The following is a 25,950-nucleotide window of genomic DNA, read 5'->3' on the forward strand; positions in this document are numbered from 1 at the left end:
AGCTAATAAAATTAGGGAGTCTATTTAGGCTTCAAAGTCATAAATGTCTCCCTCTTAAAGTCACCAGGTAACCAAGATGCAAACACATCCTAAGAAATGCAGGTTAGCAAATAGCAACAGCAAATAAATAACTGGGCCTCACAAGCAGCCCGTGTTTAGCCAACACTCCAGAAGTCCAAGGCATCTTTCACCAGAGCGCAGTTTCCCCGGGTATACACTGCATCTAATCGAAGCACACGCGTGCTGTTCCCACCATTCCTAACCCGCCGGGTAAGCGCAAGGACGGGCCTACAAGGTTCACCCTGACAACAGCAAATGCCCAAGGCCCTTGGTTCAAAACATCACCTCCTTCTTTGGAAGATGCAATAAAATTTGTTTAAGCTGATGCCACATAAAACTGATTCCAAAAAAAAAAAACCACCCCTAAAAACAATTACTATACAAATAAATGAATAACTACAGATTTTAAAGTCATCTAATTTTTAAAGACCCCCCCCCATGGCAGCAGCAGCAAAAAGTTTCTTATATGCAAATTTCCCAACTGCTCCATGTAGACAAGGGCATCTCTCTTGGATCAGCCTAGTCAAAACTGGACCACTGCCCAGGCAAACATCTACGGTTTAGACTATCAAAACGAATAGATTCAAGGCTCTGCTGCGTTTTAATGGCAACAACTATAGGATCACGTACTTGCTGCCAACACGCAGCGCCTCTTTCTGTCGGTAATCACTTCTGCCTTGAATGGAAAATTCCACCTCTATCTGCATCCACTAGCGGGCAAGTTATTAAGAGAAAAGGTATGGCACACGTCAGTCCTTGTACCCACTCCTTGCCAACCTCTCAAAAGATTCCTATTTCTTCCTCACACACAGAGGCTCCAGGGAAAGAAATATCTAAAAACACTGTCGTATTAAATACATAAACTTCAATTTAATAAGAGAGGGTCATCCTTTCAAACCAAAGTTTTCTATTCGCAGCCTAGCCTAGCCTAGCTCGCACACGATGAGTGCACGTCCAAAGAGAAAGAGGAGGACAGCAGTTTTGGATGAAATGTGACAGGGGTTATAACTGTGTTTCTAGGAGAAAACAGGAGATGGAAAAAGGGAAGCTGTCTGAGGAAATGCTATCACTGATAAGGAAATAAGCCCAGAGACTCTGCCATGGGTTTGGCATACTCTGTCAGCCTTTCAAAAACAAAATCAAGCCCGACTTAATAGGGAAACAATTTACAACTTTAACAGAATGAAAACAACATGATTTTAATAATGAATGTGACAGAGAGGATTAGCTCCTCCAAGTCTTCATTGCCATAAACAGCAGCACTTCCTCAACTTTACTCAGCATTCCAAGCACCTGGGGGAAGCCTATTAAAATGCAGATTCTGCTTCCATTGGAAGGCCTGGGTGGCTGAGAGGGTGCAGTTAGAACCAGCTCCAGGTGAGGAGGATAATCCCGGCCTGAGGACCACACCGGGAGCGGGGAGGATACTCTCTCTGCATCTGCAGTGGAGGTCTCCGGCTTAAAACCAATTATCCCTCTGTAGCTGCAAGACTTTTGTGTCCTCAATCGTATCAACCTATTCAGGAAGCCCACACTTTGTTATGCAACATCAGATTAAGCATTAATGAGGCTAGAAAATTGTTTATCTAAGGTTATAACCTCAAGTTAAATAAAACTTCATGCTGAACGCTGGTATGAAAACGCAGGAGTCATTTTTAACTTCTTAATATTAACACAGTCCTGATCACTCGGTTTTAAAGCTCTTTCCCGATGGTGGTTATTCTCCGCTGGGGGAACATGCTCGATACAAAAGATAGTTTGCCTGAAGAAAAGACCAATTAATAATCAGTAGTTCTGCACATAATTTAAGAGAACTCCTTCCTGGAAACGTGGCTTAGAAAGGTGGCTGATTTCCATGTTATTTCTCTGATTAAAAAATATTAAATCGCCAATACTCTTCCTCCTATCACCCAAGGTTTAAAAAAAACTCAGAACCTCAAAAACAGCTGCCCCTTGGTCCCATTCAGAAACAAAAAAACAGTGATATGTTTTCAAGAGAGAAAATCAAGATAAGAGCCTTCCATTTCCTAAGTCACTGGTGGCTGCGCACGTGCAGTCCCACGACGAGGCGACAAGGCAGGGTTCCTCAGACCCTCCTCGCTGGTGCTCAGCTCAGTGCTCCAGAAGGCTCTGCTCCCAGGCACTCACCTCTCTTCTCCAAGCCTTCAAGGGATCCCCAAACACACTCTTTGGAGAGAGTGCACAGTGCCCCAAGTCTCATCTCAAACCATCATTTTGGCCTCCGTTCCACTGCATCAGCTCGGGCAGCCTTCCCTCCAAACACACTACTTGCTGGGCACGTTCTGCAATTTCCTGTCTCCATGCCTTTGCCCACGGTATTTCCTACAGCTGGAAAGTCGCTTTTCCTCCATCCTCCCAAACTCCACCTGTTTAAAAACGTCTCCTTCCTTCAAAGCTCAGTTCAAACACCACATCCTCCAAACAGACCTCCAGAAACCCCCAGCCTCTGCGCTCACTTCGTGGGCCCTCGGCGCACCCTGCGAACACAGCAGACATGCAAAGGGCTCATGGTCCCTGCTGCACGCCAGTTCCCTGCGGGACACGGGTGGCACCCCGCTTCTCCTTATAGACATCTCACCACTACAGCTCAGTGGCACACAAAATTTTCTAAAACTAAACTAAACGGAATGGTTAGCTAGCTCTGAAAATGGGAAGTGGGTGAAATGAATTTCTGGCATAGTAAATATTCATACACAGCAACTAGGTTCAGGAACAACGTGAATGTGATCTACCTCAGGCTAGGCGTTCACCACTCAAACCAAGAGATGAGCGAGAGAAGGGCAACTGCTTGTCCCCTTCTTCCAGAGGCTAATGACCCTTGCAACACCTGTTTTAGCCACCAAGGTGGGCAGGCACCACGTTAGCAGCTTCTGAGACAGGCCACAAGCAACTGTTCCCTGTCTTATGACGTGGTGCCGGCTGGACCTGCCCAAGTAACAGCAGACAGAGCTTTGGACAAAGGATGGCCAGGGCCCAAGGGATCACCATCTAAGTGTCAAATACACAAAGTTTTTGGTTCGAACAACAGATTTTTTTTTTTTTTTTTTGTCTTTTGTCTTTTTTGTTGTTGTTGTTGCTATTTCTTGGGCCTCTCCCACGGCATATGGAGGTTCCCAGGCTAGGGGTTGAATCGGAGCTGTAGCCACTGGCCTACGCCAGAGCCACAGCAACGCAGGATCCGAGCCGCGTCTGCAACCTACACCACAGCTCACGGCAACGCCGGATCGTTAACCCACTGAGCAAGGGCAGGGACCGAACCTGCAACCTTATGGTTCCTAGTCGGATTCGTTCACCACTGCGCCACGACGGGAACTCCCGAACAACAGATCTTCTTGGCACGAAAGAAGATACTGTATGTCCCTGGCGCCTGGTAATCACCTCATGACTCTCCAGGTATAAAAACAAAGAAAAAATTATTTTTGGATCACTTGTGACTTTTTATTATTTCTAATGTGGAGTCCCCTCCTGGTAATTAAGGTTCAACTCTATCAGGTCGTTGGGGTTTTTTAGGCATTACCTTAGCCTCAAAGGTCATGATTCATCAATCCAAAGATTATACCGCAGTGCTTAAAGCAGAACCCAAGAGGCCTTGTTCCCCATCATTTTCTCAGAAGCTCAGCCGTGGGGGGCTCACTGCGATTTCCACCAATGTACTAAGGCCCAAGACTCCGGTGTGGCTTAGGCCAAGCAGTGCCTTTAGAGAGAAGAGCTTCAGGTCCAAGGGAGCCTGAGATGCTGGGCAGAACTCCTGTACCGTATTTCACTACTAATTAAACCTGTACCATATTTTACTACTAATTAATCTTACACCTTATAAGCATATTGAAGGAGGGAATGAGTTCCAGAGAAAGGGAGGATGGGAAGAAAGAGAAACAACTACTGGATATTTGCACAACTGTGACACAGAACAATCTGACTTGCAGTTACTCTCTTGGGTACCATGAGGTTAACGTGTAATACCCGCTCAACTAAGCCTCTATAAACAGTTGGTTTTCCACAATCGCAGCCACGATTCCCACTTCAGTGGGCAGCAGTGCTCAGAGAAAAGCCGGATTTAGCTTCTGAGTAATAAACACCAGAAACCAAAAGAGCTGGGCAAGCCGTCCATGTCCACGCCCACCAGGAAGCCGTCTGCAATGGGCTGGAAGGGATGGAATTCTCCTCAACGCAGCTTCAGGACAGAGGAATTACATCCTTTAAACCAGGGGGTGCCTTTCCATCTGCTCTGCTTTTCAATTAAAGGGTTTTCTGCAAGATAGATTAATGAAACACAGGCAATTTCTTTTTATATAGGCTCACTATGTTTACAAGAGGGAAATAATTCTGTACTTTGCATAGCACTTGGCTACTTCACATCGAATTGGGGGCAGACAAGAAGGACAATCATTTTCAAGTGTTTTCATGCACCCCCCCTTTTTTTTTTTTGCTATTTAGGGCCGCACCCGAGGCATATATGGAGGTTCCCAGCTAGGGTCCAACCACACCTACCACTGCCGGCCTACGCCACAGCAACGCCAGATCCGAGCTGTGGCTGTGACCTACACCAGAGCGCAACGTGGCAACGCTGGATCCCTAACCCACTGAGCCAGGCAAGATTGAACCCGAAACCTCATGGTTCCTAGTCGGATTCGTTTCCGCTGCACCATGACGGAAACTCCCCCTTTTTTTCATGCCCTCTTTTATAGATGCTATCTCACTGAGAGTCTCAAAAGAATTCTAAGGTGTAGGAGGATCAGCCCATTTTACAGACATGACATTAAAGGACAGAGGGGATGAATAATCTGCTTAGGAGCCCATAGCAGGGAAGTGGCAGAGGAGGCGAGAACCATCCCTTTGGTCTCAGGCACAGCGACAGCCAAAGATGCGCTAACATCTGATAAAGAGAGCAACCCCTACACAATTCTCACGCAAAGACACTACTCGCAAGAAAATAACGTCCCAGACCTGGTCAGGGTTTCACCTGAGCTTGCCAAGGAACAGCTCAAAGCAGACTGTCCCGTTAAGAGAGATCAGCAAGTGCTATAGTTGCTGGTAAGGCCGAGAATAGAACAGAGGTCAGCTGACCTGATGCCCAGGCCCAATCAGGCGTGTTCTTTTGGATGCTGACACCCTTCTGAAGTTTCACGTCAGTTGAGAATAGCAAAGAAATGAGTTAATAATTCTGGTAAATAGAAGAGAATGTGGAAAGTATCTAGATTAGACGGTTTGCTATATTTAAAAGAAAAGGCATGTCCCTACGAAGACTTCTACCAAGGAAGTTTTGAACCAAGAACAGTAGTACCTGCAAATTTTCTCAGCTTCAGCAGCAAAAATGAAAAATAACCTTTGCCCTCCCCTCCCTATGAGTTGTGAATGATTAGCTTTGCCACGTTGATAACGAAGAAAACATGAGTGCCTCTCCCAGCTGCCTGGAATACTGAGATTTATCCTACCACAATCTCAGGAGGGGAGCTGTGTGGCTGGGAGACAGGAGAGGGCAGAAGTGAAGGGGTAGGGTCTCAGGAGAGAGGCGTCAGTTAGAGACCAGAGAACCTGTGCAAAAGGCTGGCTTGCTGAGAACTCTGCAGGAAAGAAAAAGCTACTTCTGGAGTCAGACGCCATCAGTAAGAATGAGGTACAACCAAGAGCAAGAGGAGAAACAGCTAAGACCTCTACTTAGGTTAAAGGTCATTCCAATCCCTTTCCACAAGGGAGATAAAATGCAAATTGTCTGGCATTTCCAAGTGGTATTGGTGTCCACTCTTAATCTTGCTATTGAAACAGAAGATAAACTAAATGTTGAGGGATACCTTGTATCAAATTCTTCATGGTTTGCAACTTTTACTCCAGCACAGGGAGAGAGCGCAAGAAAAGCAGAACTGAGAAGCGATGCTCTCTGGCCCTCACGTCAGCTCAAATCTACTCAAAGATCTCTCTCACTTTCACCAAAATTCCTATACTTGGGCAAAGGCTTCTTTATTTATTTATTTTTGTATTTTTGCTTTTTCTAGGGCCACTCCCGCGGCATATGGAGGTTCCCAGGCGAGGGGTCTAATCGGAGCTGTAGCCGCCAGCCTACGCCAGAGCCACAGCAACGCAACGCAGGATCCCGAACCGCGTCTGGGACCTACACCACAGCTCATGGCAACGCCAGATCCTTAACCCACTGAGCCAGGCCAGGGATTAAACCCGCAACCTCAGGGTTCCTAGTCGGATTCGTTAACCACTGCTCCACAATGGGAACTCCAAGGCTTTTTTAGTTTTTACTTCAAATAACTGAAGTCCTCAAAAAACTTCCAAGTCTTTCTTTCATTGCTCCACATTAAATACCTCTTCCTAATTGGTTCTGGAAAGAGCGAAAAAATAAGTTAAGTATTTCAGTTTAATGTCTACAAACAGCTTTTTAAAAAAAATCATCAAAATGAACTCATTTCAGCATATTTAGATGTATAATAACTATTAAAAGTTTAATTATAATGAATTAATGCAAACCACCAATTTATACGAGGCTGTATCTGAAATCTTGGAATCTTTCTTCTCTATTATGAGGTCTGTTTATAAGATACTGTACACAAAAACAATCCAGAAACAGTTTTTTGGTTTTTTTTTTTAAATGAAGAATCAAAATTGGAGAAGAGGAAATCAATAAATAATACCCAACTAGGAAACCAAAAACCACATTGGGCCACCAGGTTTTATCAAGGGTATTTTTCTTGGATGGTCTCCTCTCAGAGACGGGAATCGGGGAAGCAACTCAGAGTCCAGCCACACGCCTCCCACCCCCAGGTCCTGAAGCACACTTCCACTTCCGCCACAGACACCACTAAGCGGCTGACCCTACTCCAGCACCAGGCGCCCCCATTCCTGGGCCTACAGCCACAAGGAGACTCTCCCACCCCCCTCCAATGCCACCTGGAGGAAATTACAGTAAATTCAGCTAAGACAGAATGAATCTCCTGCTAGCATTCTCATCACATAACTTCACCCCAAGTTTCCTTAGCAAACCCAAGTTTAGCAATAGCTTTCATCAGAGCTGAGAATCAGCTTTGAGAAATACCAAAGCAATTTTTAAAAGTCTTATTTTAAGCAATGCATAGGAACCCTTGCGTATCTGTCTACTGAAAAGTGCAAAGTAGTTAAAACTACTCTTCAGAACGTTAAATAAAAAGTCTCCAGAGAATTCAAACTATACTGGAGCGCAAACCCCTTAGCTCCACTGTTTGTTGATGACTTTTGTCAATAACCAAATCCAAGCTAATGATAAATGATATTTCCTATTTCAGCCACCATATTTAAAATTAGATGCTAACTCCCTAACACCCCCAACTCCCCTCCTCCCATTAACCCCCTGCTGCCAAAGACTTTTCTGCTGAGAAATCCACTCTCTTAGGGGTGAGGAGTGGGGGTGGGAGTGGGGGTGGGGGTGGGGGGTGGGCTAAGCATAACCTGTCACTTCACTATCTAGAATCAGGAGCAAAATCTAAAAGTGAAGCAAGGAGAATGAGTTGGATCCTAGAGGCCAGCCTGAGTCTGAGCACAACGCAGGGTTAAAGGAAACCATTTCATAAGATCAAGGGCGAGAAGCAGCGGGAGCAAAGAGGAAAAAAATCAAGTTACATAAAGTCCAATTGTACTTACTGTTTCCTTATTGGGAAGCAGCTCCTTTCTAATTCTGAAGAAGTTCTTGCCGTACTGCCTGAGCCCCTTAACGAAGCGTTTCTGTGATAAAAAGACACAACAAACGGGATGTAAAAACCAAAAACAAAACAGGATGTCAGCAAAGCAAAGATATCTGCAATCAGCAGAATAACAACCACGAAAAAGTCTGAGCTGGGGAATAGAGGCTGGGGAAATATTTCCGCAGCAGCTGGGACCCCCGCCCGGGCAGGCCCTCGTCCCGCACACCAGCCAGGCTCGGGAGGAGAGCATCCGCCGCCGAAGGCAGAAGCAGTCGGTGCCCTCGGTGCCTCCGCTCCCGGCATCGGTCGCCGAAGGTTATGAACAACGAATACGCTCCGCGTTTCAAGAAAACCGCACAGCTGGTTTTCCATCTGAGAACGAGGCTTCCCAGGGTGTCGAGCCGTAGGAGCAAACAGCACCAAACCTGGAGACTTCTCTCCAGAAGGGCACCCTAGAGGGTTAAAGGCCCCTTGGTCAAGGGGCGGAATTCACCCGGAAGGCACGGGCCGCGCGGAAGCCCACGGGAGCCCGGCGCCCGGCCTGCGGCTCCGCCGTCACTAAAAGCCCCTCCGAGGCGAGACTGCGGAGACGAGCCGGCAGCACCCTTCCCTCCGCCCGCGCCCTCCCCAGCCCGTTTCCGTGACGCTCCGCAGACTTTCACTTTGTCCCCTTCCTCCCGGGCTGCCCCTCCCGCCGCGGCGGGGCCACTCCCGGTTCCCCCGGCCCCCACCTCGGGGCCCGAAGCCGGGGCCCGCGCAGCCCACCCCGGCAGCCACAGGTACGCCGGGCCGCCGCGGGCCGCACTCGGGGCGCAGGCCGGCCAGTCGCTCGGCTCGGGCTCGGGCTCCACAAAGCGCAGGGCGGCGGCGGCGGCGGTGGCGGCGGCAGCCGGGCGGCTCGGCGTGTGACCGCGGCGGGGCCGCGCGGCGCGGGGCGCGGGGGGCGCGGGGCTGGGGCCGCCGCCGCCGCCGCCGCCGCCGCCGCCGGGGGAGGAGGCGCGAGCGGCGCGCAGAGCCCGGCGCGGCCGCGGGCGGCTGCAAAAGGCGGCCTGGATCGCCGCGCCGCCCGCCGGCCCGGCTCCGGCCCCCGCCCCGCCGCCCGGCGGCCCCGCGGCCCCAGCCCCCCGGGAGCCCGGCGCCGGTACCTCGGGTTCCTCCTTCCGAACAGCGGGAGGCGGCCCGGGCGGCCGAGCACGGAAACTTCCTCCCACGGCGGCGGGCGCGAGCAGAGGGCGCCCGCGGGGCGGGGGCGGGGGCCCAGCCGGCGCTCGGGGCCCGTCCCAGGCCGCTCGGTCTCCGGGCCTCCCACTGCGAGCGAGGGCAGAGTCAGCAGCGCACGCCCGCCGCCCCCGCCGCCCCCGGGCAGCAAAGTAGGGGGCTGGCCCGGACGACCCCCGCGGTCCCTTCCGGCCCCGGATCGTGGGCGGCCGCTCCGCCCGGCCCAGGCATTAGCCGGCACCTCGCAGGGCGCCGTTTCACAACTAAATCACCGCGGAAGCTTCCCAGCCAATAAATCACCTGCCCACCGGGAGGAGAGTCCCTCCCACTCCCCGTGTTTGAGACCAGCCGGGCAAATTCAGCCAAGAGCCAGACTTGGCCTGCGAGACCGATCTGCAACCTCCTACTCCATTCCTGGAGGCTCTGCATTTTCTGATTTCACCCCTTTCTAAGATATGACTCATCATTGTCAGTTTTCAATATACTTCGTATAGTTAGTTCAAAAGGAAAAATCCGTCAAGGCGCAAGAGAGAAGCAAGCTGTGCTTCTCCGCTGAGGAAGAGTGACCGCTGACACTTGCAGAAGTACCGCCGCTCCTACGCTCGGCAGCATCGTGGGCCATGTGCGGAGCATCTCCACTGGGGGAATGGGGACGGATGAGACTGCCCTGCCCTCAGGGAGCGGTCCTGGCAAGCAGGTAACAGATCAATCTCTAGGCAGAGGAACAAAGGGGTAGGTGGGGCCAGGAGGAGGAAGCTACTTGCTCTGCTACTGTCTTAGAGGAAGTGACAAGGAAGAGCATGAACCGGACAGGTGGGCTCCAGCAGGGCTCCAAGCCCACGAGTCAGCCAGGAAGGGCACACAGAACATTCTGGGAATTGCAAGAAGAACAGGGTGTGCAGAGTGGAGTGCCAGCAGATAAGACTGAAGAGGCAGGAGCGGATCAGGTTGCAGCGAGCCTTTCAGGCCAGGCTGAAGAGTTCTGGTCCCAACTGTAGGCTAGCAGAGAAGACAGGGACTGCCCCGGGGCAGTGTGGCCCTCCGCGTACCTTAGGGTCAGACTGGCTGCAAGGCAGCTAAAGAGGCTGGTGAGAGAACCCAGCAGTGGGATGAGGAGGACCTGAACTCACTCTCAGCCTTCAGCATTACTGCTTTGTAATCCACTCCTTAAGAATTTAAGTATTTAAGGAGCATCTAACACTACGGAGGAAATTTTAAATAATAACAAAAAAAGGTTAGCCATGGACCTTTATTAAAACTGATTCATTTTTAGCAGGTAAGATAAATGCAGTATTAGGGAACAACCTGCAGTTCCCGTCGTGGCTCCGTGGTAAATGAACCATCCATGAGGATGCAGGTTTGATCTCTGGTCTCACCCAGTGGGTTAAGGATCCAGCGTTGCTGTGACCTGTGGTGTAGGTCGCAGACGCAGCTTGGGTCCTGAGTTGCTGTGGCTGTGCTGTAGGCCAGTGGCTACAGCTCTGATTCGACCCCTGGTCTGGGAAGCTCCATGTGCCAAGGGTGCGGCCTTAAAAAAAAGGGAGAACAATCTGAGAGTTTAGTCAGCCAAGCCTAAAGTAGCAAAGGGCAGCTCACCAGAGCCAAGAGGAGGGATGGCCTGTAGTTGTCCAAAACGCCTTCTCCAAGGCCAGATCACGCAGTGCAGACCACATTCGCAGATGTGGAGGGGGAGGGGGTGGAGGATGGGGAGCGGGTTATGGGACAGGGAGGTCTACACAAAGCCGAAGTGGGCACTCAGGTGATGGGATGGCAGGACTCTGCCATCCGACCAGGGGCTGGCACAATGAGGGTCTGAGAGGCTGAATCTGGAATAGCAGGATGACACGGAGTTTGGCAAACTTGAGCTCAAATCCTGATTCTTCCACCTGTTATAATCCTTTGAACAGCATCCATTCAATAGTTACTAAGTACCTACTAATGCCAAGAGCCTCACAGCCTAGAGTGGGGGTGCTATTATTATCTCCATTTTATGGGCAAGGAAGCTGAGACACAGATGGTTAAGTAAGCAGACCAAGATCACCCAGCTCCTCAGAGGTAAAGGCAGAATTCAGACCCAGGCTCCGAACTCCATGCCCTGCACTAAGACCACACGCTCCATAAAGTGGAGGTAAGAGTCCACAGGGACCACCACTGCCGGTCATGGTACCATCATCTGTGACTCGACCTTTTCCGTTTGACCCCCAAGTCAAATCACCAAGTCCTCAGTATTCTTCCTGAGAAAGGTCCTTCAGTGCCTTGCTTTCCTGTCCACTCCCGCGCTGGTCCCAGGCCAAGCCTCTATCCATCCTTCCCATGAGCCAACCTACTAAGCCATCTCCCCCGTGCAACCATTTACAAGCCTCTGCCAAGGAATGTCTCACAACCACGGATTTCAACATGAGTCGTCCAAGGTCTTGCTCCCAGGCCCTACCTACGAATAGCTCTTTGACCTCTTCGGGGTGGTGTTTAACCCCTTAGCCCCAAATTCAAGGCTCACCAGGATCCTGTCCCTGCCTACCCTTCCAGTGAGACGTCCAGCAATGCCAGCTGGGCCATGGCACAATCTCTGTCTCAACTCCAGACTCTGGGGTACCTCTAATACTTCTCTCCACAGCCTATCTCTGGTTTACCTCCAGCTCAAGCGCAAATCCCTCCCACTCCAAAATGAACTTCCCCGACCATTCCCTTCCATTCAGTTGGCAATTATTTATTTGTATGGGCCTCATGTACTCAGAGAGTCTACAAACTCTGAAAAGACAGGAACTGTTTCTTTTTCCATGCTGCCTCCTACAACATTGGGCAGCTGGAGCTCCCAAGTCTTTGATACATGAGTGAAACAAACCATGAGATGACAAGGGCCTGGGCGGCCACAGTGGAAATAAACTGTGAAAAGCCAAAAGGTTCATATTTACCTTTGATGACAGAGCAGATCTCTTTGGCTCTCTGACACCAAACTCTCCTGATTTGCCTCTTATCAGCTGGCTTCTTAATTCTCTACTCAAACTCCAGATATTAGTCTTCCCAGGCTTTTTTGTTCTAGGCTTTCTGCTCTCCAGACTCCCTCCCAACAGGACTGTCAAGGCTCCCGTGGCTCGAAGCATCATCCAAGAGTCTCACTACTATTTCTAAGGCTAAATCTACAGTCCAAGCCCCTTGGAAACACGTGTCTCACAGACATTTCAAAGTAACTCCTTCCAGAGATAGGGGTATTTGAACACGGACCACTGCTGTCAATGTGTATCAATGACTATGCTATCAAGTGCAAAGCACCACTTTTTGGCCCCACTTTTTTAAAAAAAGGAAGTAAAAGCTTCATGTGGCCTGCGCTGTTACTTCTCTATGAAAAGCCACAAGGCCTCAAAACTGGCAAAACATCTGCTTCTCGGAGACCAGCCTTTACCTTGTGGTTTACCAGAAACATAGAGCAGACTTTCAAATCGAAACCAAGCCGACCCATCAGAGCCGTCAATGCTTAGGATAAATCAGTATGTTAAACGGGTTTCCTTCTAATAATTCATCTCTTCGAATGGGGACTCTAATTTTATAACTGACACTGCTGACTTACAAACGGACAGGTACCAGAAGCCTCTAAATGAAAGTTCACAGACACGATCTGTTTCTTGACAGCACTCTAGCAGCTGAGATGAAATTGAGCACTTCCAGCGAATGAGCCTCATGAATGATGCCATGCCCACTGGCTGTTCTGTCCCTGACGGTGAGGAGATGCTAGAAAGCTAAGAAGCCAAGGGTGAAGGAGGAAGAAGACTGGCCAGGGCGAGAACTGTGGCTGGGGCACTGCCTGAGCTCCAGGCAGCCCTGCCTTGCTTGCACCACAGGCTGGCAGACTGGCTACCCTTAGACCCACGAGCTGAGGATCCTGGGGCGTTGGCACTGGTTTCTCTGGTGCTGCGTGTTTCCCATCAACCTGCATGTTCCCTGGGAGCACAAAACCAATCCTCTTCTTTTTCTGAATCCACATGGCCAGATGAGATCCAAATATAAATACACATTTATTTACGGATTGGAGACGGTGCTGTGCTTTGTCTTACAACTTAGTTTGTGACTGTGCTCCAGTTTTTCTTTATGGAAATGTATTTCAGCGTATGACATCGAGTTACAATGTGTACGTGTTAATTGGAGACATTTATATACCACACTAGGATGGCCCTGGTAGTGACAGCACTTTCACCACGCTACGTAAGTATGCCCCAGATTTTAAACAAACTGCTGTAGTTTTGCTCTTATGGAGCTGAAACTTCATGTCGCCATCAGGAGTTACCTACCTATAGGTTCCTGGTAGGGAACATTTTTTTAAAAGTGAGTTACCTGAACACAGAACTTACAGCTAAGTTTGGGTTTTAATAGCATCTGGAGAGCTCTATTTCTCATTTTTGCTATAATGGAAAGAATATGAGATTCAAACTCGGAAGTCCTAGTCTGGGGTTAATAGATGCAAACTATTGCATTTGGAGTGGATAAGCAATGAGATTCTGAATACCGCACACAGAACTAAATCTAGTCCCTTGTGATGGTACATGATGGTGGATAATGTGAGAAAAAGAATGTGTGTGTGTGTGTGTGTGTGTGAGAGAGAGAGAGAGAGAGAGAGAGACACTGGGTCACTCTGCTATACAGCAGAAAATTGAGGGAGTTCCTGTCATGGCTTAGTGGTTAGTGAACCTGACTACTAACCATGAGGTTGTGGGTTCAATCCCTGGCCTTGCTCAGTGGGTTAAGGATCCGGCATTGCCGTGAGCTGTGCTGTGGGTTGCAGATGCAGCTCGGATCCTGCATTGTTGTGGCTCTGGCGTGGGCCGGTAGCTATGGCTCTGATTGGACCCCTAGCCTGGGAACCTCCATATGCCATGGGTACAGCCCTCAAAAGACAAAACACACACACACACACACACACACACACACACACACACACACACACACACAAAAGTTGACAGAATACTGTAAACCAAGTATAATGGAAAAAATAAAAATCATTAAAAAACCAAACTTGGAAGTCGTAGGACCTGGGCCTGCTCCTCCGCTCCACAGAGGAAGGTCTGACATGGCCATGCACACACAGCCGCTTTTGAAATGGGAGATTCTTAATGGGGCTCAACACAACTGGGCCACGACGCGCATTCTCTCTTCTGATAAAGTAACATGTTCAAAAGGCCCTCACGTCTGAGCCTCACAAGCCCTGTGCCCACGGGCAATGACTGCCCCACTGGCTGCCCAGAGCTGACCCTCCCACCGATCCTCCGACCCTGGCAGGGTGGCAGGGTGGCCTGGAGCAGACAGCTTCCCTGTTATATACGGTGATGTGAGAAACGCAGGGGAAACGCCACCCCATTCAACTCCAAAGGAGCTGGGAATTCCCTGTGGCGCAGTGGGTTAAAGATTCGGCATTGTCCCTGCAGTGGCTTGGGTTACTGCCGTGACACAGGTTCAATCCTTGGCCTGGGAACTTCGACATGCTGTGGGTGTGGCCACCCCCCCACCAAAAAAACCACCAAAACAAACTATAAAATTGGCAAAACACCGAGGAGCACCAGGCACTATCTTAAGGGGTCTACACGAACTGACTCATTTAAGCATCATGACAACCTTATGAGGCAGGATTGCTAAATCCCCATTTTACAGATGGGAAAACTAACCAAATGTCACCAAATCCTCGAGACAGGGTGTGTGTGTGTGGGGGGGGGGTCAAGGGTGACAAATGTCAACAATCAGGAACCTCAGGGACAGTGTGTGGCTCTGCGAGTGATGGGCACCTGCCGCCTGCATCTGCATTTTAAGACTTTGGTGTGGTCTTTCTTTTTTTTTTGGCTGCGCCCAAAGCATGTGGAAGTTCCCAGGACAGGCAGGAATCAAACCTTTGCCACAGCAGCGACCCAAGCCACTGCAGAGACAATGCCAGATCCTTAACCCACTGCACCACAAGGGAACTCCCATTTCAAGACTTTAAGTGTTTCTCAAAGACCTACAAATGACCAGGAAAAAGGCTATATTCCCATCATTTATTCTTTCCTCGGCTTGTTCCTCTTTTAAATTGGCTATAAAATACCTGCCCCACCTATTTCAAAAAAACTATGCTTCGTGTCACATTGGATTGCACCCTGAAGAGCACCAGCTGGACAGACCGGAGAAGAAGGCCATCTCCCTCGACTGCCCGGGAAACTCCCGACATGGCTCAGCTCGAGTGCGGGATGCAATCTGCGTCTACAGCAGAGAAGAGAGGCCGTAGAGAGGGGCTAGGTTACAGACACGGCTGAAAGAGAACTCTGCATTAACCCCTGGCTGAGAGCTTTCAAAATTAACTCCCTCTGGTGAATTTTAACTAGTGTGTCACAGTCAGAAACTCACCAGGACTTCTGAAAAGCGACTTCGACTCAGTCCTCTTACATAACTGTTTGGAAAACACTGTAGGTATTAAAATGAGTCCCACTGTGAAAATGGCTTCTTCTCCTCCACCCTGCTTTCTGCACAAAATGTTATGTTAATAACCTACTCCTTCTCAGGGGACTGAAGAGCAGGCAGATTTGCAAGTAAGCAAACCACAGTTTCCCCCAATAGAGAGTCAAAAGCATAGGCCCACAAGCCAGGGAGGGGACTGCCCGCTGCTCCTCTATAGAGAGCAAGGAAGACGCGGCCTAAATTCGGGCCTGTGCTAATGAGGGGCAAGGAGAGGCAGGAGAACAGTGAGGCCAAGCAGAGCAGATAAAAGCCTCTCCACACACCGGCTTTACACGACGCCTCCCTCCCTGTTCATCAGTGGCTCTTACTGACCAACCACCAGATAAGAACCTACTGCAGGTTCCCGTCGTGGTTCAGCAAAAACGAAGCTGCCTAGTATCCATGAGGACGCAGGTCTGACCCCGGGCCTCACTCAGTGGGTTAAGGATCCGGCATTGCCGTGAGCTGTGGTGTAGGTCGCAGATGAGGCTTGGATCCTGTGTTGCTGTGGCTGTGGTGTAGACTGGCAGCTGTAGCTCCTATTGGACCCCTAGCCTGGGAACCTCCATATGCTGAGGGTGTGGCCCGAAAAAGAAAAAAAAAAAAATCTCTTCAGGAACTTTTTTTTTTTTTGGTCTTTTTGCTATTTCTTTGGGCCGCTCCCGTGGCATATGGAGGTTCCCAGGCGAGGGGTCCAATCGGAGCTGTAGCCACCGGCCTACGCCGGAGCCACAGCAACGCGGGATCCGAGCCGTGTCTGCAACCTACACCACAGCTCACGGCAACACCGGATCCTTAACCCACTGAGCAAGGCCAGGGACCAAACCTGCCACCTCATGGTTCCTAGTGGGATTCGTTAACCACTGCGCCACGACGGGAACTCCTCTTCAGGAACTTTTACATGTACCCTCTTGCCGTTTGACGCAGAACTGTCAGACTGCACATGCTGTCTATCCATGTTAGAAACTCCCCCAAATGACTCCATGGGCGGGGCCCTGCTACTCAGTCACCGTCCCACACAGGTCGCCGGCCCGATTCCAGGGCTGTCCTGCGCTTCTACCGGCTATAAAGTTTCGACGGTGGAGGCCTCCGTTCTCCGTCAGTGGAAGCTGCAGGCAGGCAGCCTGCCTGTCTTCTACACAGACACAGGATGGTGAAATGTTTCCAAAGAGAGACCCTGTCAAGGCAGGATGTTTTGTCAACTCTATTACAGGAAGTTCAGAAGATTCACCTAAAACACCTTTAATATTAAAAGAATCCTAGTGTTTGCCAAAAAAGACCTGTTTCCCTGCCTCATCCCAGAAGATGTGGTGGTACGTGGAACAGAAACCCGAATCCAAGCCTGGGCATTTCTAAAAAAGTTCTCTGAGGGTCAAATACATTCGCTGCTCAGCTGTCGGGGCCGGGGTGGGGGGGGGGGGGGGGGCGGATGGACAGACAGACAGTACCAGACCGTTCCCTTCCTGGTTCCTCTCCTTTCCAGTCTTCCGCAGGCCAAAGCGCACCAGAATGAGAGCTGGACAAGGCAGGTCTCACATGACCTGCCCGATGCTTCCACCTTCCTCCATTCACGGGTGTCGTGGCGATGGCCAGCCCCTGGTTCGTCCCTGTTGTGTCCAGCCCCTCCCACCCCTGAAAACGAGCTCTAGAAACACAGAGGTGACTGTAGGGCCAGGGCCTGGGTGTTCGAGGCCAGTCAGACGAGCCGGCCAGTTCTCCTGCCCAACTGACCCCCGTGCGGCTGTGCTCCAAGCGAGCTGCGTGGTCGCACGCCCCGCCGGGTCTCAAACACAAGTAGAAGCCCAGAGGGCTGCAGCTGGCAGGAAGCTCTACAAAGCGGGTCAGCACCCTCCCTTTACAAAAAGACAAGAATCATACATTATTTAAAACAAAACAACCCAAAACCCACCCGCACCCACAAAAGCTTTGTATCTGGGGACAACCTTGCCCTCCTCCCTACAGGCTGCCCCTGGGGTGAGGTGGTGACGCCCCCTGCCCCCGGCCAGGAGCTGGCAATGCACTTGGACTTGCCAGCCATGTGCCCTCCAGCTTGACCAAGGTCTCCCACTGCCCTGTTTCGGGCTCGGAAATAACTACCCACAGCAGGATCTGACACCACCTTTCCTGTCCGTTATTCAAAGGTCCGTGTCTCACAGAGGCACCACGCTATCCTACCTCACGGTGCCGGCTCAGCACCCAGAGTGAAGCCCACGACTTCCTCTTCAACACACCTGTGTGCTACGCTCTGCCCAGGTGGTCTCAATGTCAAATAAAAGTCACTATTTTCCATTTGAAGACCACGTGTCCAACAGGAAAATGACCTCCTGTTGGATGGTTTTCATAGCAGTTGTGCCCACTAGCCAAGGCCCCTGAGGCATCTGAGAGACCTCTGTCTGCAGGACCCTCTGAGTCTAGATGGTTATGCAGAGTGGCTGAAGTCCCTGCATGACCGCAGGCCTACCAAAGCATTGCCACAAGTCCCTTGGGGCACAGCAGGTTAAGGCTCTGCCATTGTCCCTGCATCGGCTTGAGTTGCTGTTGTTGTGATGTAGGTTAAACCTCTGACCTGGGAACTTCCACATGCCATGGACACAGCAAAAAAAAAAAAAAAAAAGACAGAAAAAAGCATCGCCACTGGGTGAATATCAGAGCCACACGCTTCAATGCACTTTCAAGTCAAATGAGAGCTGGCTAGTTCAGCAGCAGCATTAACAGATGGAGAAACACCGCCAGCTAAATACCTCTTGCCAATTACGGCTGCCCAGCTACACCCAGATTAAAAATAACTCAACACTAATAACGAACTCAAATGGGCACCAGAGGCTCCTCCTTGCCCTGGGACACCACTGTGGTCTCCGGGTAAATGTCCCCGTCGAGTGGCTCTACGCCACTAAAAAGTCCACCTTCTTCAGCAGAGAGGCTCTCTGCGTGGGAGGAAGGGGACTAAACTGAACCAAGAAATGTGGCTTGTCAACAAGTGACAGGAGAACAAAGAAGAACTCCTTTTTTTGTTTTTTGGGTTTTTTTTTTTTTTTTTTGTCTTTTTGCCTTTTCTAGGGCTGCTCCCACGACATGTGGAGGTTCCCAGGCTAGGGGTCTAATCGGAGCTGTAGCCACCGGCCTACACCAGAGCCACAGCAACATGGAATTCAAGCCGCGTCTGCGATCTACACCACAGCTCATGGCAATGCCGGATCGTTAACCCTCTGAGCAAGGCCAGGGATCGAACCCACAACCTCATGGTTCCTAGTCGGATTTGTTAACCACTGCGCCACGACAGGAACTCCAAGAAGAACTCTTGAGTGGGGAAAAATGATAATTAAAGGGGTCAAGATCAATGACTGCCCAATAAGAACTGAAAGTACGCCATACCAGTGTGCCCAATTTGTAACTTTAATTTTCTAGTAGTCATATTTTTAGATAGGTAAAATTAATGTTAAAGACACATTTAAACTCAATATACCCAAAATAGGATCTTTTCAATATGTAATCAATGTACAATGATTAATGAAATGTTTTACATTCTTTTTCCGACTCAGTGTGTGGAATGCAGTGTGTAGTCCCACGAACAGCACATCCCAGCCCGACCAGCACACTCCAGGGCTCACCAGCCACACAGGGACAGCACAGGTCTAGGCTGATCTTTGCTTCTTTTTGGTAAAACATTAAAACATCCATAGCACCAAAAGTTTTCTAAGGAGCTAAAATAAATGTTTTGTTAGAACTGTGGACAATATCATATATTCTAAATAAAACCATAAAGCCCTGCTCTTTCAAATTCAGTGAGACATGTCTTCCAGAAGAACTCCGGCAAATCCAGAGGTTATGACCCACCCCACATCCCAAACTGAGGGAAACTGAGGTCCTGTCCAGCGCCAGGGGCTGCCACAGAAGGGGCTCCTGTTTGTTTCCCTGTCATGACAACAGGACAAGGGCCAGGGCCCCTCCTTTGGCTTTGGTCACTTTAAAGCCTCTCCAAAAGGGGAAGAAAACCAATTATCCCTCTAGGAAACGCAGGGAGAGGGCAGGGGAGGGAACGTATTCCATTACAAAAGGCAACACTCTGGCTGGTTTCTTGCTCTGCAAGGCCCCCTTTGGGCCTGCTTCTCCCCCCAAGCAGGAGGCCCATCCGCAAGAGATCCCCCTCTCCAGGGGCTGGGGAGGGCTCACCTCCAGGCTGCTCTGTGGCTTCTGTTTAGCACGCTCCCATGACTCCTCCCTCTTGCTGAAGATATTGGTATTAAGGGAGCATGAGCATAGCTGTGTGCAGATTATACACACACACAGATTCGATCTGTATATTTATAAGGAATACAAACATACTAATAGTGCATTTACACACACAGTTGGATACACTGGGCTGCATGCAGAGTGGATTTGAGTCCCAAAGCATTTCCTCAAAATTTTACAAAAACAAATGCTTAGGAAAGGCTAAGTATCAGGCTGAGGCACTTCTGTCCCCTCCCCCCATGCAGACTGCCCCAAATCTTCCTCATTTGCAAAACTGGAGAAAGTATCTGAGACTCAATGAAGGAAAACCCTCAAAAAGAGCTTTATTTATTTGTTAATTTGGCACGTAGAAGTTCTTGGGGTAGGGATGGAACCCTCAGCACAGCAATGACAAGGCTGCCCCTTAACCTGAAGCACCACCAGGGAACTCCAAAAAGAGCTTCAAAACTCATTTTTATAGCAAAAATTAATCAATGGGGATAATATTCACACTTAAAAGTTACAGTTACTTAAATGTTGGGTGTTACAGTGGCACAGTGGTTAATGAATCCGACTAGGAACCATGAGGTTGCGGGTTTGATTCCTGGCCTGGCTCAGTGGGTTAAGGATCTGGCGTTGCCATGAGCTGTGGTGTAGGTCCCAGACATGGCTTGGATCCCGAGTTGCTGTGGCTGTGCCATAGGCCGGTGGCTATAGCTCCGACTGGACCCCTAGCCTGGGAACTTCCATATGCCACAGGAAGCGGCCCTAGAAAAGGCAAAAAGACAAAAAAAAAAAAAAAAAAAAAAAAAGTTAATTATAAATTGGGGTGGGGGGAGAGAAGGCAGAAGCAGAAAGTGGGGAGACTCTGAAAGTTCAGAATTGGCGCGGCTCCCGCGGCCACACCAACCTTGCATGTATATGAGGAGCAAGACCTTTGAAAGCACCCGTTCCCACAGCATACAGAAATGCGGGGTCTTGGGAGTCCTCAGCTACTTTTGAAAAACAGGGAGAAGAGCAAGCAGCATTTTATGCTTAGTGCGTTAAATCCAGAATCTAGTCACAGGCATCAGGAAAGCTGGGCTCTGGTTCGACGCCAGATTCTCTGAGGGCAAGCCATGGACACTCCCTCGGCTGAGTTTCTCATGGCGAGATGGCATGCCAAGTGTCCTCCTTTACCCCAAAAAAGCACTAACTTTGAAAATGTTGGGTGTTCCAGTAAAATATTTTAAAAAAATTTTTAAATGGGTAATAATCCAGCGAAGTAAAAATAGTACCCTATACACGAGGACAGACACACAATCACAAGCTAAGTGCAGGCCTTACTTTTATTCTTGAAAATTTTTGCAACAAAACCCTCCAGCTGATATTCTCCTCTTTTCTCTTTTCTTGATGTGGTTTGTATTACTTCTGCTTTTTGTTTGTTTGTTTGTTTTTAAAAGGTCCGTTTCTGAGGCTTCGGTTTACCGTGCTCACAGTTCCACCAATAAATCGTCTCCCAATCTGGGCCTGGAAAAGCACTGGCCACGGTTTGATTGCTCCAGCCCCAGGTTGCCAGGCAACCAACACAAGGGGGAAGGTCTGAGAACTGCTGACAGACAGCCAAGTGGCTGAAACAACAGACTTCTCTCTGTCAAAAATGTGTTTCAGAGGGCCACTTCCCCACCTCTGCTCTCTGCTAAACACTACACGATTGTAAAATCAAAATCAAAAGGCCACTGTAATAAAAACACACTTCCTGCTCAATTACTAATTGTTAAAAAGCTGTGGGGAGGCCCAGGGCACACAGTGTGTGGCAACAGAAATGTGATACTGTAAATGAGATCAAGGCAGCAGCATGCAAGAAACCTGATCTAAATGCAGCCTGTAGCTTCAAGTCAGGGGACCTGGTGGGTGGAGCAAGCCGGCTGCCTAAGAAAGCCCCGGGAACAAGATAGTGGCTGTTGAGACGTTAAGCGAACAAACCAAACCATAACTCAGAAGCCAAAGGTTCACACTGCTTCATAATAAAACCAAGAACCTTCTTGCCCGTTCTGAAACGCAGCCTGGAGATAATGAAAGTTCCCCCTCAGGTGGACTTCTTACCGCAGGACAGGGGCGAGGAAGGGCTGTGACCCCCGAGAAGCACGACCCCTGGCGGTGCGGGTGGGGTGACGCCCTAAGGCTGGAATAACTGCAGAAAATGTCCCTCAGTTTCTCAAGAGGATCGGTTCCAGGAGCCTCTGGGACACCAAACTCTGCAGAGGCTCAATCCCCGATTTAAAATGGCACAGTATTTACACAAAACCTAGGCATATTCTCCCCTGCTTTTTAAACCACCTCTGGATTACCTCTAAGACCTAACAATGTAAGTGAGACGGGAAGTAGTTGCTGGTGTGCAGCAAATTGAAGCTCTGTTTTTTGGAACTTTCCAGAATTTTTTCCCCCTGAAGAATTCTGATCTACAGCTGGATGAATCCAAAGATACAGAACTCGCAGATGTGGAGGGCTGACTGTCCCAGGTCTGAGTCTGACCGTCTAAGGCAGCAGTGTACACATCTGCGGGGCAGGCCCCAAGCCAGGGTGGCCCACAGTCCCACAGAACACGAAGTCTATGCAGTGTCCTTCCAGGAAACCACTTTCCTGAAACTGCCATCTAGGACTCTTTGGGCACTGGCTGACTGTGGTATTCAGAAAAGAGTGGCCAGCTCTGAGAACACAGTTCTCCGTCTTTTTTGTGTCACAGACCCTCTCGGCAGTCTGGTAAAGCCTAACCTCTTCTAAAAAAGGTTTTTAAATGCCTAATATGAAATAACATCGGTGAGATTACAAAGAAAACCAGTTACACTGAATCTTTTAATATATATTTTATATTTAATATATGTTAAATCGAGTTATCAAAACATTAAAAAATGCAAATATATGTACCTTACTTAATAATGTATTAAACAAGATCTCACAGAAGATTTTAATTCTTGTCCTTTCTTTGGGGGGTGGGGCGGGGGGCGGCGGCATTGTTTTGTTTTGTTTTATAACGTGAGCTCAGGTTATAAGCTCCTTATCTGTTAAACCAACAAAGCCTGGTTCCCTGCCCAAGGCTGACCCTCTCCACCAGGCCAGCCCAGATCCCATGGGGGCCTGACTTTCCCTGGGTTTTCCAGGGCCTAGAAGCAGGCCTGGCGAGCGAGATCTGTAGATGCAGGTCCACAGTCAGAGAACGAGGGTGTGCAGACAGCAAAGACTTTCTCAGGGGTACGTGAATGCAAATACTTTTAAGGGAATTCATTTCCGAAACTCCAGCTTTCATGTATTTTCCTCCAGGAGAGTCCTCGGCCTGAGAACATGCCCTGGGCAGGAAGGGGACGCTCTCCTTTCCCTTTCGCAGGCTCCCCCCCACACACAAAGGCCTTCCTCTCTCCCATCTGGAAGGCCACCAGGCAGCACTGCCCCAACGCAGAAACCCCAGGCCCCAAACAAAGGGTCAATTCAAGGCTCTGGTGTCTGTGTTGACACAGTGACTAACTCTAGGGTCACAATAGGAAGCCTTATGCAAGTCAGGTACTTTCCAATTCTTTACTCTCCATGGAATTGAAGGAGGATCCAGCGGAGGTGTCATCTGACTGGTTACTCGAAATCATGTCTAATGATAAAGTGCATTTTTGATTACAAAAGGAATTCCATCATTGAGCGACAAAACTATCATTCCCATCTATTTACATAAACAACACGTCTGAACAGTTACAAACAACTGAAGAGTTAGAAGGAAATCAGTGCAGAATGTGGCCCCATGATAATATTCATCCAAGAACTAATGTGCTTTAAAAAAAATAGAATCATCTAATTTCTAATAAATATTAAAAAGTAAAATTTTGGGAGTTCCCGTCGTGGTTCAATGGTTAACGAACCTGACTAGGAACCATGAGGTTTCGGGTTCGATCCCTGGCCTTGCTCAGAGGGTTAAGGATCCAGCGTTGCCAAGGGCTGTGGTGTAGGTCGCAGATGTGGCTCGGATCCCGCATTGCTATGGCTGTGGTGTAGGCTGGCAGCTACAGCTCTGATTGGACCCCTAGCCTGGGAACCTCCATATGCTGCAGGTGTGGCCCTAAAAGGCTAAAGACAAGAAAAAAAAAGTAAAATTTTGTCAACACTATATCTTGGTGTTTTTTTTGTTTTGTTTTGTTTTTTTGTTTTTGTCTTTTTGTCTTTTCTAGTGCCGTACTCATGGCATGTGGAGGTTCCCAGGCTAGGGGTTGAATGGGAGCTGTAGCCGCTGGCCTACGCCAGAGCCACAGCAATGCGGGATCCGAGCCACATCTGCAACCTATGCCACAGCTCACGGCAATGCTGGATCCTTAACCCACTGAGCGAGGCCAGGGATCAAACCCGCAACCTCATGGTTCCTAGTTGGATTCTTTAACCAGTGAGCCACGATGGGTACTCTAGATACCTTGTTTTGGTCAACTGTGCACTCATAATTATAACATAATTGGAAAGGATTTTCCTTTAACACTTAGAGCTGTATTGCTAAAGGAAATAACATGCACACGTTTTTCACACACACACACACACACACACTCTTCTACTGGAGGGAGTGGGAAAGGGTGATGAGAAAACAGACTAAGCACAAAATGCTTTCCATCAGGAATAAAGCCCGTGGGGAGGCAGACTGGAGGGATTACTAGCTACATAAGTTAAGGGGGAGGGGGGGAACAAACTCTAAAATATTACTGCTAAAAAGGAGCCCATTCGTTTGTTTTTAAAATAGATGATAATGGGTATAAATCACGATGGCATTTAAAATGCACTGGGTAGGAGTTCCCGTCGTAGCGCAGTGGTTAACGAATCCGACTAGGAACCATGAGGTTGCGGGTTCGGTCCCTGCCCTTGCTCAGTGGGTTAATGATCCGGCGTTGCCGTGAGCTGTGGTGTAGGTTGCAGACGCGGCTCGGATCCCGAGTTGCTGTGGCTCTGGCGTAGGCCGGTGGCTACAGCTCTGATTCAACCCCTAGCCTGGGAACCTCCATATGCCGCAGGAGCGGCCCAAGAAATAGCAACAATAACAACAACAACAACAAAAGACAAAAGACAAAAAAAAAAAAAAATGCACTGGGTATATTTAAAAGAGCAATGGGATAATTTTATTTTCAAATGTCAATATTTATGCTAGATGAAAAAAGTATATGCCAATTTAAACTCTGGAAAGAGTATACCATTTTTTAAGCAAAACTTTTTTTAAACTTTATGGCCATACCTGCAGCGTATGGCAGTTCCCGGGCCAGGGACTGAATCTTGTGCCACAGCTATAGCAATGCCGGATCCTTTAACCCACCGTGCTGTGATGTGGATTGAACCCACACCTCCGCAGTGACCTGAGCCACTGCAGTCAGATTCTTTAACTGCTGCATCACAGAGGGAACTCCAAACAAAACATTTTTAGGGGAAGTTTTGTTGTGGCTCAGTGGTAACGAGCCTGACTAGTATCCATGAAGATTCAGGTTTGATCCCTGGCCTTGCTTAGTGGGTTGAGGATCTGGCATTGCCCTAAGCTGAGATGCAGGCCGGCAGCTGTAGCTCTGATTTGACCCCTAGCCTGGGAACTTCCATAGGCCACAGGTGCAGCCCGAAAAAGAAGGAAAAAAAAAAGTGTTTTTAGGGGCTTTATGGTGTATTTTCTTCTTGGAATTTGGGGGCAGTGGGGAGGAGCATGCATCTCATATGATCTCAGCTAGATTTATTAGACTCTGGTTTTACCCAACAGACCAAACTAGGGTTACCAAAAGGGTTTTTACCCACTAGAACCCAGACAGATGGCACCACTCAAGAGCCTACACAGTGTAACTGCTGTCCCACCAAGATAACGGCCATTCTTTGAATTCCAAAACCGACGGCGGCACGTCTCCGTTCAGGAAGAATACAGGGTTCAGAGTCCTCGGCACGTGAGGAGATGACAGTGTCCTCAGGGCCCCTTCACCACTCGGGCCTCAGCTCCCACTAGACGCAGCATTTGGGTTAGGAGCTGTGTTAAGAGGGACCCAGAGGTTTCATTTCAGCTCTGGGGAGACGGTGCCTTGTTAAACAACATCAATGAGAAACACAGGGAGGAGGGGTGGCACTTGCGCTGCGTGGCTGCCATCACTGCCACGGCCTGACATGCCTGCCCTCTCCCGCTGTGCTGTTCTGTCAGGGAGCCTGTGCTACGTGCCGCAGAGCTGCTCTCGGGCTGGGCTGTCGGCCTGGATTCCTGAGTATCTTCACTGGTGAGGTGTGACCCTGGCCAAGTCTGTTGCCACCTCCTCTGTCCTGCCCCGCTCTCTGCAGACCCCACCACGGGAACGCCCACGTTTGGCCTGGCACC

The 25,950-nt window shown here is 49.4% G+C and overlaps 1 protein-coding gene and 1 long non-coding RNA gene across 13 annotated transcripts in view; one reads left to right on the top strand and one right to left on the bottom strand.

The window, feature by feature from the left end:
• Positions 1-25,950, bottom strand: part of RERE (arginine-glutamic acid dipeptide repeats) — a 403,553-nt gene that overhangs the window by 48,217 nt on the left and 329,386 nt on the right. For 8 of the 12 annotated variants that reach the window (XM_084962664.1, XM_084962662.1, XM_084962666.1 and 5 more), the window contains one exon: positions 7,699-7,779. In XM_084962664.1, coding sequence (XP_084818790.1) covers positions 7,699-7,779 — 81 coding nt within the window. Of the gene's footprint in view, positions 1-7,698; positions 7,780-7,963; positions 8,380-8,470; positions 8,733-8,884; positions 9,228-25,950 lie in introns of those variants that run through there. The other 4 variants (XM_084962670.1, XM_084962672.1, XM_084962671.1 and 1 more) reach the window with 4 other exon arrangements.
• Positions 9,298-12,983, top strand: LOC146402543 (uncharacterized). Its single transcript, XR_014807023.1, has 2 exons — positions 9,298-9,654; positions 12,585-12,983. It is a non-coding gene; the product is annotated as an uncharacterized LOC146402543 (long non-coding RNA).

The sequence above is a fragment of the Sus scrofa genome, chromosome 6, assembly GCF_054392235.1.
Source record: "Sus scrofa isolate SSC_HxYL_T2T_F1_AM1 chromosome 6, Sscrofa_HxYL_maternal_Yorkshire_Landrace_v2.0, whole genome shotgun sequence".
Taxonomy (NCBI): domain Eukaryota; kingdom Metazoa; phylum Chordata; class Mammalia; order Artiodactyla; family Suidae; genus Sus; species Sus scrofa.